This window comes from Juglans microcarpa x Juglans regia, chromosome 3D, assembly GCF_004785595.1.
Source record: "Juglans microcarpa x Juglans regia isolate MS1-56 chromosome 3D, Jm3101_v1.0, whole genome shotgun sequence".
NCBI classification, from domain to species: Eukaryota; Viridiplantae; Streptophyta; class Magnoliopsida; order Fagales; family Juglandaceae; genus Juglans; species Juglans microcarpa x Juglans regia.
In genome coordinates, this window is record NC_054598.1 from 38,552,438 (window position 1) to 38,563,611 (window position 11,174).

An 11,174-nucleotide genomic window follows, 5' to 3' on the forward strand; every position below is an offset into this window, starting at 1 on the left:
TAAAACTAAAAAAATAGACCAGATTAGACCGAAACTGGAAGAATCAAAAGTTTTGGTCTCAATGATGAAAAGATCTGGTCTCGGTTCTTAAATTTTAAAAAATTGGTATACACCAGTTCCATTCTAAGAAAATGTATAAAACCAAATCGAGTTAGACCGGTTACACCCTTAGATGTGAGTCATAATTTAAAATCTATTCTCATTAGGAAATCAAATGAATCCTTAGATGGTTAATACTAATAGCATAAGGTGAATTCATAACTTAGTATATAACAAACAACTAATTGAGAGCATTGAGTCATTGCCCTTAATGATTAATATGTGTTGCAACACACCATACCATACAAAATGGGAATCCTGACAGGGCAATGTGTCTAGCTACCACGAGGGTCCTAGTCAATACTAATTAGCCCCTTCCAAACTACTAGATTTTATTTAAAACAAATATGATCATATCATGCTCATATAAAAGAAACAACCTTGAATCCCTTTACGATTGCAAATTCAAAAGTAATAACGCTCAACTACAACAAGATTTCAAAACAAACTCTAACGATTATACTCAATCTAATTCTGGGATAACCTCCAACTCTTGACCTAAACGCGTGGTAGGCTTCCGTGCTTGGATCCTTGTAGGGCTTGAGGAGGCAAAAGGATTAGGAGGCATGACTAATTTATCTCTTTCTCCTTCCAACATTTGAACTACAAGTTTCATGGAAGGGCGATCCATTGGATGCCATTGTATGCACCAGAGTCCCACAATTGCAAGTTTCTCTACAATTTTAGTATCTCCATCATCTTCGATAAAGACTCTTAGCTCTTCTTTTTGGTCTAAAAGATTATAAATCCATTCTGGAAAGTAGACCTTGCTAGTGCTTTCCGCTGTGACATCAACATTTCTCTTCCCTCCAACAATTTCAAGTAACAACATTCCAAAACTATAAACATCTGCTTTATAAGACACATTTCCAAAGTTCCTAGAGAACACTTCGGGTGCAATGTACCCCATGGTCCCCCTGCCTGTAGTCATAGATACTACACTCTGATCCTTGGAACACAATTTTGCAAGACCAAAATCAGAAATTTTTGGATTAAAGTTATCGTCAAGCAAAACATTGTGGGGTTTGATGTCGAAATGGAGGATTTGGTGGTCACATCCTTGGTGAAGATATTCAATTCCTTTTGCAACTCCGATAGCAATATCTTGCAACTTGTTCCATCCAAGAAAACGGTTCTTGACATTCGCTGAAAATATGAACTTCTCTAGGGAGTAATTCGATAAAAACTCATAAACTAGTGCTCGCCTAAATCCATCAGCACAAAAGCCAACAAGGCGAACCACATTAACATGGTGAATTCTACCCATAATTCCCACTTCATTTATGAATTCTTCACCATTTTCCTTGGAACTGTTGTTCAGGATCTTCACGGCAACATGAATTTGATTGGAAAGTGTTCCTTTGAATACTGTACCGTATGCTCCTTGGCCCAACTTCTCAGCAAACTGATTTGTAATCTTTTTAATATCAGCATACGAGTATCTCGTTGGCTTGAAATTTCTATAATCCTCCAAGAACTTTTCAATCTTTGCCCGATATTCTTTTTCTACCATATTATTAATATAGGCACGTTGGAGAGCAAAGACCACCAGTAGTACAAGAAATGAACTTATGACGGCACCTGCATATTGAACAATCGTGAGTGATCAAGAAGTCCCATATCCCATGATCTTGCCCCATGATGAAAATGTCATATAGCCAAGGGACAACTTACCAGCGGTGACTAGTTTTGTTTTTTTTGAAAATGTACCTGCGAAATGTTTTAACATATGAGATTCTCATCATGCTTATGATCATTACAAAACAGAGAGAACATATCAAATTCTCATCATGGTTATCATGACTAGTTTCGTGAAAGTAAATGTTATTTATTATTGAGTGAAGTGGTGATTTTACAACCGGCATCGTTTTTTTATTTATTATTGTTTTCTAAATTTAGTTTTCTAATTCCAAATTTTAGGAATAACATTAATTCATGATAAAACCCTTCAATATATGTGTATATATATATTATATATATTTAATTTCATATTTCTTTGGTGCAAAATTAAAATTTCGTTAATGCAGAAATTAATTCGCCGCTGCTGTCTCTGCAGAAGGGCCTTTGTAAGCTAGGCATTAATAAAAGTGTGAATAAATTGAGTGCAAAGTTGGAAATTAGATAGAATAGGATATATACCTTTCGCTTCATCTGGTGATCTGGACCACTTCATGTAAATAGTTGGGTCATCGTCGTATACAAGATAAGGTGGAATCGATATAACGTTATAAATCCTTATACAAGGCGGTAACGGAAAGTAGATGATGGAATCTTCAAAAGCCAAGGCATGAACTTGGTGGGTAGGGCCACTAAGACAAGAGATCCGAGTGTAAGATTCATATTCTTCTTCTTCTGTTTTTTTACGGGAACAATTGAAAAAGGCAAGGTCATCTAAAGCGTAATCTGTTGTGAACTGGAAAGGCGAGGAAGATAAATTGAGATGGCGAATGTCTCTTGGAAAGCAACGATCAGGATGATACAATTGGATTCCCCCAGATTTGTAGTCAATGTTTTTGACAAACAGTTTTACTGAATCCGGTAGGTCGAGCACCGTTTGGTTTTTATCGCAGGATAGAAGAAACCCAGGAAGGCCACAGTGGCCTGGGTGTAGGTCTTTAAGTCGGAAAGGAAATCGGACGGCTGGGCCGTGGCCTCCACACTGTAAGGAATCAGCACACTCGTTTCGGCCTTGTACGTGGGTGGGTAAGATGAAAATTACGACAAACAAGAAGTAGGAGATGATCATCATTGCCATTTCTTATAAGCAAATAATTTTGAATCTGTTTAATTTATGGAAGGTTTGGTTTCTCAGCCTTTGAAACAGTCGCACTTTATCTAATTATATATATATAGCCATTATTGTATAGTGTCAATTTAATGGATGCAAATAATGATAAATAAAAGATATTTTTATGTGACGCATGTGCTTACGCCAAAGTATTCGTGCACCTATATATTACATATATGCTTGTCTACAGCGGTGGATACTTTACCCTCTCTCATAAATTCATATTCTCCTAATTTCCTGGTTGTCTCTCTCTCACTCTCTCGATCTCTCTCAAATGCCAAGAGGTGTCATGTCCCTCCCTGCAGGACTCACCGCCGTTCTTGTTCTACTACTGCTAGTCCATCAAACTTGCGGCGCTAAGGACAGTGATCACTGTGCTACTTCCTGCGGCAATATCCACAACATAAGTTATCCGTTTCGATTGAGAGACCAGCCAGGAAACTGCGGCGACCGAAGGCATAATCTATCATGTGAGGACAATCAAACTGTGCTATACTTATTTGCCAGAAAATATTACGTACAGGAAATCGATTACAGTAACGAAACAATACGAGTTGTGGACTCGGGTATTCAGAAGAATAATTACTCTGTCCCTCGTTATTTTCTTAATTACTATAATTTTGTTCCATCCGATTCTCCATATTATCTGTTAGCGAGTCTGAACACGGGTGCAGTGGCTTTTTTGATGTGTGAAAAACCAATGAATATTCCTGGGATCTATCTGAACAAATCTACTTGCATTGAGAGTGGAGTGTTTTCTTCAAACTCTCCTAATTTGACCCAATCCAAGCTGGGGTTTGCTTATGTTACATATGGCTGGACGAAAGTAAGCGATATTGTGGATGAATCGTGCCAAGTAGAGCAGATTTTTTGGACATCGGAGCAAGGCGGCCTATTACCAGATGATGATCAAAGAAACTTTTCCTGTACAGACTACCACAACAAATTGGCCTATGGTTTTCAGCTTATATGGTATAGTTGGTATTGTATAAATAAGTGTGGCGAAACGGTTTCTTGCAGCGTTGACCCGAATGGCACAGTAGTCTATGCAGATCGTAGCGACGTCGGATCATGTATTGGTGAGTAATATTATTTATGTTGAAATACACAACGAAGCTAACATTTGTGTGTAAAAGAGGGAAAGTGAGAGAGTAATAGTAGCTATAAAGAATAACAAGTACTAATTAAATAATTTTGATTGAAGTTTCCAAACTCTAACGTTATAACTTGTTTTTTTCATTTTTGTCAATTCAGGACTCCCTAAAGAACTATATTGGCTATACAAAGGTACTGAGGTTTTTTTTATCTCTCAAATTTAGTTTCACATTATAATAGCTTTGATGTTTAGTTGATTTCTAATTAAGGTACTATATATGTAACATCTATATATTCTTCTCTTTGTCAAATTAACAGGATTCCGCGGCATATTACGTGCTTTATACGAGGGTGAGGTTCATATATGATATATATTAGGATGACACTATAATAAAACAGAATTTACTTAAGAAATTATTTGGCTTAGAATGAAGATTTTCTTATTATTTAATTATCCAATTTATTAAATCATTCCATAGACTCCTAAAATTAATTATTTAAGTCAGCTTTTCGCTTATTACTAAGTGTTATTAATCTTTTTGTCATCGTAGATATTGAAGAAAAGTTTATACCACAGACAGATCGCGGTAAGAATCCATAACTCTCTTTAATTTATTTTCTTCTTCAGTTTATCATTCTTTTTAATCTTTTCATTTTTTAAGGTACATGAAGTGAGTGAATCATATATATATACGACAAGGAAAAAAAAACTGTTCAAAATGAGGACGCAACCAATAATGAAAAAACATCCTATACTGACACGTACATGTTCCTAATTAAAAAACAGTTGCAAAAATAAACTGAATCCCTTGCCGTATCATTTATATATAGCGTTAATGTTAATTAAGTGTGATATTAAGCAGTTCCAACACTTAGAAATTGAAGACGCTTATTTTATTGACATGACTTCCATGAAAATTAAGTATAACAAATAATGCTATTAATGAAACTTTTAATAGGAAGCTGATTGATTGTGAGTTTCCAAACGCTTGATGTTCTTGTTTTCTTCATCAATGCAGGATATAAAGTCCGTCGTCAGATCAGAAGATATTTATATCAACGTGACAAAGGTGAGATTTCTATCTATAAATTAAAATCATGTTGTTTGAAGGATATATGATTGAAAGACATGAATTAATGACCTAGAAGAATTGGATGGGTTGTGTCCTATATATGATGATTATCCAGGTAAAGCTAGGATAATAATCGAAGTGTCTACCCAAGGATGGATTTGATCTTGCTTTTGTATTCGAAACCTCTTAAATATTTACAACAAGCCTTGATTATGAGCAAACTATATATTCACCCTTAGCCACAGGATAGCTCAAGAACGTCGTCGACAAGGAATAGAATCGAGCTCGAGTACTCAATTTAAAGCTAGCCTAGACATTTAAATCTGGAGGATTATATACATATATCACTTATTTCTTTATTTCTTCTTCGGCATATATAGCCCTGGGGCTGGGACACTTATTTATGCAATTTTCTTACTCCTTGAACTTAAATTTGTCCCAAGTCTCTTGATTACTTAGTTTATCCTTTCATATTCATGCAGTACTTTCAGTCCAACTAATGATCATTCTCATCGACTTCGGTAAGAACCTGCACCTTGCCTTTGGTCTTCATTATTTTTTTTTTATTTTTCAACTACATTTTTAGCACATCATTCTTTAGGCTATGAAGAATAAAAATAAACGCAATGGAAAACATAAATGAGTTTTTGACAAAATAAAAACTAATAGTTACTATGCTTAATTTGTTACAAGATCAATTTTTGACAGTTGTGCAACTATTGATCATTACTTCTCTTATATATGATCTATTTCGGTGATGCCATACCATATATATGTAGGACTATACCATGGAGCAAAAGTTATATTGGCGACTCCATTTGTGCTTGCATTCTTGATATATAAGTGGCGTAGGAGACATTTATCAATGTATAACGCTGTTGAAGAATTTTTGCAAAAACACAATGACCTCATGCCAATAAGGTACTCTTACTCAGAAGTAAAGAAGATGACCAAAGGTTTTAAGGATAAACTGGGTGAAGGTGGTTATGGCACTGTCTTTAAGGGAACACTTCGAAGTGGCCAACTTGTAGCCGTAAAAATGTTAGGAAAATCCAAAGCTAATGGCCAAGAATTTATCAGTGAAGTTGCAACCATTGGAACGATTCACCATGTTAATATAGTGCAACTCATTGGCTTTTGCGTTGAAGGATCAAAGCGTGCTCTTGTGTATGAATTCATGTCCAATGGATCTCTCAATAAATACATATTTTCACAAGAAGGAAGTATTCTTCTAAGCTTTGAAAAAATGCATGACATTGCTCTTGGAGTAGCTCGTGGCATTAAATATTTACACGAAGGTTGTGAAATGCAAATTTTGCATTTCGATATCAAGCCTCACAACATTCTTCTCGACGAGAATTTTACACCTAAGGTCTCAGACTTTGGCTTGGCAAGACTTTTTTCAGCAGATGATAGCATCGTTTCTTTGACTGCTGTAAGGGGGACATTAGGATACATGGCTCCTGAGTTGTGCTATCAAAATATTGGGGGCATCTCATACAAAGCTGATGTTTATAGTTTTGGAATGTTATTGATGGACATGACAGGTAGACGAAGGAACTTGAATACATTTGCAGATCAATCTAGTGAAACCTACTTCCCTACTTGTGTCTATGACCAATTGCACAATGAAAATGGCATAGAAATAGAAGATGCCACAAAGGAGGAAAAGAAAATGACTAAGAAGATGATCATAGTTGCGTTATGGTGTATACAAATGAAGCCTAATGATCGTCCTTCAATGAAAAAAGTCATAGAAATGCTTGAAGGAGATATTGAATGTTTACAAATACCTCCGAAACCTTTCTTGTCATTATCAGAGAGATACATACAACCGGACATTGAAGAAAGTTCAAATCAATCTTGGTCATCAATTCAATCAAGCGAATCAAGTCAGTATACACAATCGCCAATGCAATTTAAATGATATGTCAGTTTGTTGATTTGCCTGCATAAAAAAGCTAGTCGCCAAGCCAAGGATGGCAATCTCTCATACTTGACAGTTCAAAGGTTCTTCATATTATTATATATGTAACAAATCAGTGTTAGCTTTCCTTCGTCCTACATCATTTATTTCTGAATTCAATTTGCTTACGCTAAACTATTGCATGGGTTTTTAGTTAATCTTCGACAAGGTATGGCGTTAATATTCAATTCTCATTTGTTGTCTCCACTAGCTTGTTGAATTTTGCATATTCTATGGGACCAATATATAATTTAGTCGCGCTTATATAAATGCATGTGTAGACTAATTTTGGGCTATCTAAGTATACTAGCGAATCATAGAACAACTATTATTAAGAGAGTTAGATGCAATCACCTCACAGCTCCACCCAATTAGAAAATATAGCACTATATATATATATATATATATATAGAAACTCATGCATGCAAAAAAATATATCAATATATATACATATCTATGCGTATAGAAATGCAATTTATGCATGTCTCTGTATATACGCATAATGCTTAAAGCACCCATCAAGGTTTATAAAGTTAGAAAAGCTAAATGCTATAAAATAAAAGGAAAATGTTATCTACAATACCATTATCTCACTATGTTGATGTATAATTTTGATTTTGATTTCGATTTTTTTTTTTTTTAAAAAAAGATGATTCAAAGGTAATGGAAAGTAGCACATTTTCAAGTATGATAAAAGTTAAGAGGAGTGCATTATATAACATTGCTCAAAATGAAATCCAAATATTAAATATAATAACGATATAAATAAGGAAGATAGATGGTAGTCAGGTTTCGTTCTTATAATTACATAATAATGTGATTGGATTATTATGTAATCACAAGTAAATATTAGGTTCAACAAATCTATTCATCATCCTCTTTCTCATCATCATCCCATGATATGACATTAGATGATTAGATATTATATATTATATTTCACTTGTGAACCAATCATCTAATACCACATCACGGGATGATAAGAGAATGATGAGTAGCATTATTCTATTAGGTTAATTAGAGAATAATACAAGTTAAAAGGATATGTTCAAACTAAACACGATTTATCATGCTTCAATATCAACTATCATTTAGGGCTAGGACTATTAAAGTATCTAATATCTTTTGCATGTAGAACATTGATTGCAAAATTATGCATGCCATGATGCCATCATAATTTCCTTTAGAAGATTAAAAAACCCTGCAAGTCCATGTAAAATTGCAAATTGGGCATAATGCACTCCAAATGTCTGTTTTACGTATTTTCTTGTCGACTCTTATGCTGCAATAAAATATTTTCTTTTTCATGCAGAGGATGAATTGTTTTTTACAAATGTCGACCGCGAAGGATATATACCATCGATAAGATAATATCCCATTATATAGTCACTTCCATTGATTGAGTAGTTAACCTTCAGAGTACATCATTCAACAAGCTCTCTAAAGGGAACATCCTTTTACAATTATCTTGAGAGTTTTATTTCACAATTATAAAAAATGAATATTTTCATAATATATTTTGAAAATATTCTCATAATATAATATCTTTTTTAATATTTTGAATCAATTTAAATTTTGGTCTGGCTTATAAATTTGGATTAATCTAAAATTGAACATAATTATATAACATTGTATATGAGTAGATATTGCAAATATCAAAAGATCTAAGGATATCATTGATAGTTAGAGGAAATATTTGAAATGAATAAAAAATATTAAATTATAATATTTAATAGACAAAAAAAATAGATAAGCTAATGTATTGTATATTACAAAAGTTCGTATGTTAAAAAAAAGATTTTGGTAATATATTTTAAATGATAGGATAAAGGAACCATTGAGAATGGTGTTAGCTGACCTCAGTTGACAGTAGTGAAATCAATTATCTATCGTACCCATATCCAAACAGTCTCAACCAACATTTTTCTAAGCAAGCAGATATATCATTTAGATATGGAAAACGAGATACATTAGGAGAGTGGGATTCCCCAACAAATACCCCATAACCATAGCGCAAAAGTGAAAGAAGGAAAAAAAAATCGGGTTTTGGGACCAAAATCTTGATCCCCACTCATACCATGCCAAGAGGGTGCCATCTTAAATGATGGTTTTTACAGTTCACACAGACATGTACTGGAAAAGGAATGGAGAGGCTTCTCTTTGGTGGAAACACTGATGAAAAAGAATTAGTAACTTTTTAAAAGAGAAACAGAGAGAGGGGGAATCCAACCGACCAGTACCTGAATCTTTTAATTGATGCATCAAGCCATCGACATGAGTGAATTCTATGGTATTGTGAAATGATAAGCGGTCTTGGGTGAAACTTAAATACTAGAAGACCTTGTAATGCCCCACTGCAATACTAGAAGACCTAACATTCAATCTTGGGTGAAACTCAAAAAAACAAAAGCAATATGCCATCATTGGACCATTGGTTGTTCACGAAATAGCTCAAAGACATCTTCTCATTACCCTTCTGCCAATCTTGGTAGGAAATCGCCCATCCATCTCAATAGCTCATGATAAGCTTACAATTGGAGAGAAAATTAACCAATCCAAGTTAAATATTTAAGAAATTTACATTTTATACAGTCTTTTTTCTCCCAAAATAAAAAAGACTGTATAAAATGGTAATGTTTCGAGCATCCCTACTTTGAGCTTGAGATGAAGAATTTGTGCACGGAAAGTTATGGAAATCTGAAATAGACATATTTGTAAGCACACACTAAGAAGAAAACTATCAAGGCAATATAGGAAATCTATACCTGAGTTCGATTCAAGTAAATGCACTAGTGTAATAATAATAAAAAAAAAGTGTGGGGAGAGACATCCCTTACCATGCCTTTAAGAATGGTTAATCATTGAGAATACATCAGTGAACAAAAGAAAAATAAAGGTAGAAACACTTGAAGTCACTGCTTAAAGCTTCACACAACCAAATATACTTAATCTGCTCAACCAAGAAACATAGCAGTATCCAAATGTCATATATGCGTTAATCATGAAGCCATTTCCCATTTCCTCAGGATTTCATTTAAGTATATCATGTATCAAAATATATGGAACCATTTTGAATCCAACCTTTTGGGACCATCAAATCTACGAGTGAACAGCACTGTAGGGGGAAGAGGCCGAAGATCTTCGTTTGTACAAAGATTGGAGGAACCCATACTAATATTTTTAGGGACGATTAAGTTAAATATGGGTAAATATTGGAGGAACCCAGACTAATATTTTTAGGGAAGATTAAGTTAAATATGGATACAGGGCAGAGGCAATACACATACCAACAGACTACACAAAACTACTGACATGTCATAATGCGTATACACCATTGAGCAGCTCAGATTCTTCAAAATGAATAAACAGAGGGTTTGAAACCTAGCCAGTATTATAACTACCGGGTTTCAGCAGAGACATCTTGATCAAATTGTGGTCTGATATAGCGATAAGGTGCAACTTAAATAAGACATTTCTATATTAATTTATGAGCAAAAAGCCTCATCCCATTTCTTTGGATCAGCTACAAAACCTTCATCTGCTCATTATAGCATTACAAAACCTTCTTCAAGAGAAAAACCCAGATACCACATCCTTGCCAAACTTACCTTCTGGGTTTTTAGCGCCCTCAACCAAAGATTTATTGATGAATGCCATGGCCTTACCCCTCCTGAGGAGTGAAATCATTATCTATCTTACCCATATCTAAACAGTCTCAGTCAACATTTTCGGACAATTCCCCTAATTAGTGGTACCTGAATCTTTTAATTATGCATCAAGCCATTGACATGAGCAAATTCTACGGTATTGTGAAATGATAAGCAGTCTTTTCTTGACCTTGTCCTCATAATGGGCCTTTATTGCCTTGCTTAGTCTTTGTGAGGCCCAACTTATTGTACTAGTCCATACAACTGCAGCCATGAAGTCTATGCTAATGTCACACTTTCCTAAACTTATGTTGACCAAGCCCACAATCTCATCCATCTTTCTCCACCTCATCCCTTATTTGTGTTGAAACTAACTTGTCATCACAAAGGCAAGACATTGATCAGTAGGCTACGCAAATATACTGCTGCAGCATCATAATATGTCATGTTATACCACTTATATAGCTTCTATTGTTAAAAAATTGAATAAGCCTAAGGTACACCATTCA

The 11,174-nt window shown here is 34.6% G+C and overlaps 2 protein-coding genes across 2 annotated transcripts; one reads left to right on the plus strand and one right to left on the minus strand.

Moving 5' to 3' along the window:
* Positions 1–561: 561 nt before the first annotated feature.
* On the minus strand, positions 562–2,854 carry LOC121255311 (rust resistance kinase Lr10-like). Its single transcript, XM_041155573.1, has 3 exons — positions 2,239–2,854; positions 1,774–1,809; positions 562–1,680 (listed from the first exon to the last, which is right to left on the minus strand). Exons 1-3 carry the CDS (start codon positions 2,852–2,854, stop codon positions 563–565), a joined length of 1,770 nt encoding a protein of 589 aa, XP_041011507.1. The 3' UTR covers position 562.
* A 297-nt stretch (positions 2,855–3,151) lies between these two features.
* On the plus strand, positions 3,152–7,156 carry LOC121254634 (G-type lectin S-receptor-like serine/threonine-protein kinase At5g24080). The gene is made up of 8 exons (XM_041154755.1): positions 3,152–3,905; positions 3,945–3,966; positions 4,142–4,174; positions 4,301–4,333; positions 4,534–4,569; positions 5,002–5,052; positions 5,538–5,576; positions 5,835–7,156. Exons 1-8 carry the CDS (start codon positions 3,162–3,164, stop codon positions 6,980–6,982), a joined length of 2,106 nt encoding a protein of 701 aa, XP_041010689.1. The 5' UTR covers positions 3,152–3,161; the 3' UTR covers positions 6,983–7,156.
* The last annotated feature ends 4,018 nt before the right edge of the window (positions 7,157–11,174 follow it).

Excerpts from the sequence above, each read along its gene's own strand:
- LOC121255311 (XM_041155573.1), bottom strand. The coding sequence starts at position 2,854 with ATGGCAATGATGATCATCTCCTACTTCTTGTTTGTCGTAATTTTCATC. Across the intron at positions 1,810-2,238 it reads ATCACCAGATGAAGCGAAAG|GTACATTTTCAAAAAAAACA; the intron begins GTATATATCCTA and ends AACATTTCGCAG. Across the intron at positions 1,681-1,773 it reads AACAAAACTAGTCACCGCTG|GTGCCGTCATAAGTTCATTT; the intron begins GTAAGTTGTCCC and ends TTCAATATGCAG.
- LOC121254634 (XM_041154755.1), top strand. The coding sequence starts at position 3,162 with ATGCCAAGAGGTGTCATGTCCCTCCCTGCAGGACTCACCGCCGTTCTT. Across the intron at positions 4,175-4,300 it reads ACTATATTGGCTATACAAAG|GATTCCGCGGCATATTACGT; the intron begins GTACTGAGGTTT and ends TCAAATTAACAG. Across the intron at positions 4,334-4,533 it reads ATTACGTGCTTTATACGAGG|ATATTGAAGAAAAGTTTATA; the intron begins GTGAGGTTCATA and ends TTGTCATCGTAG.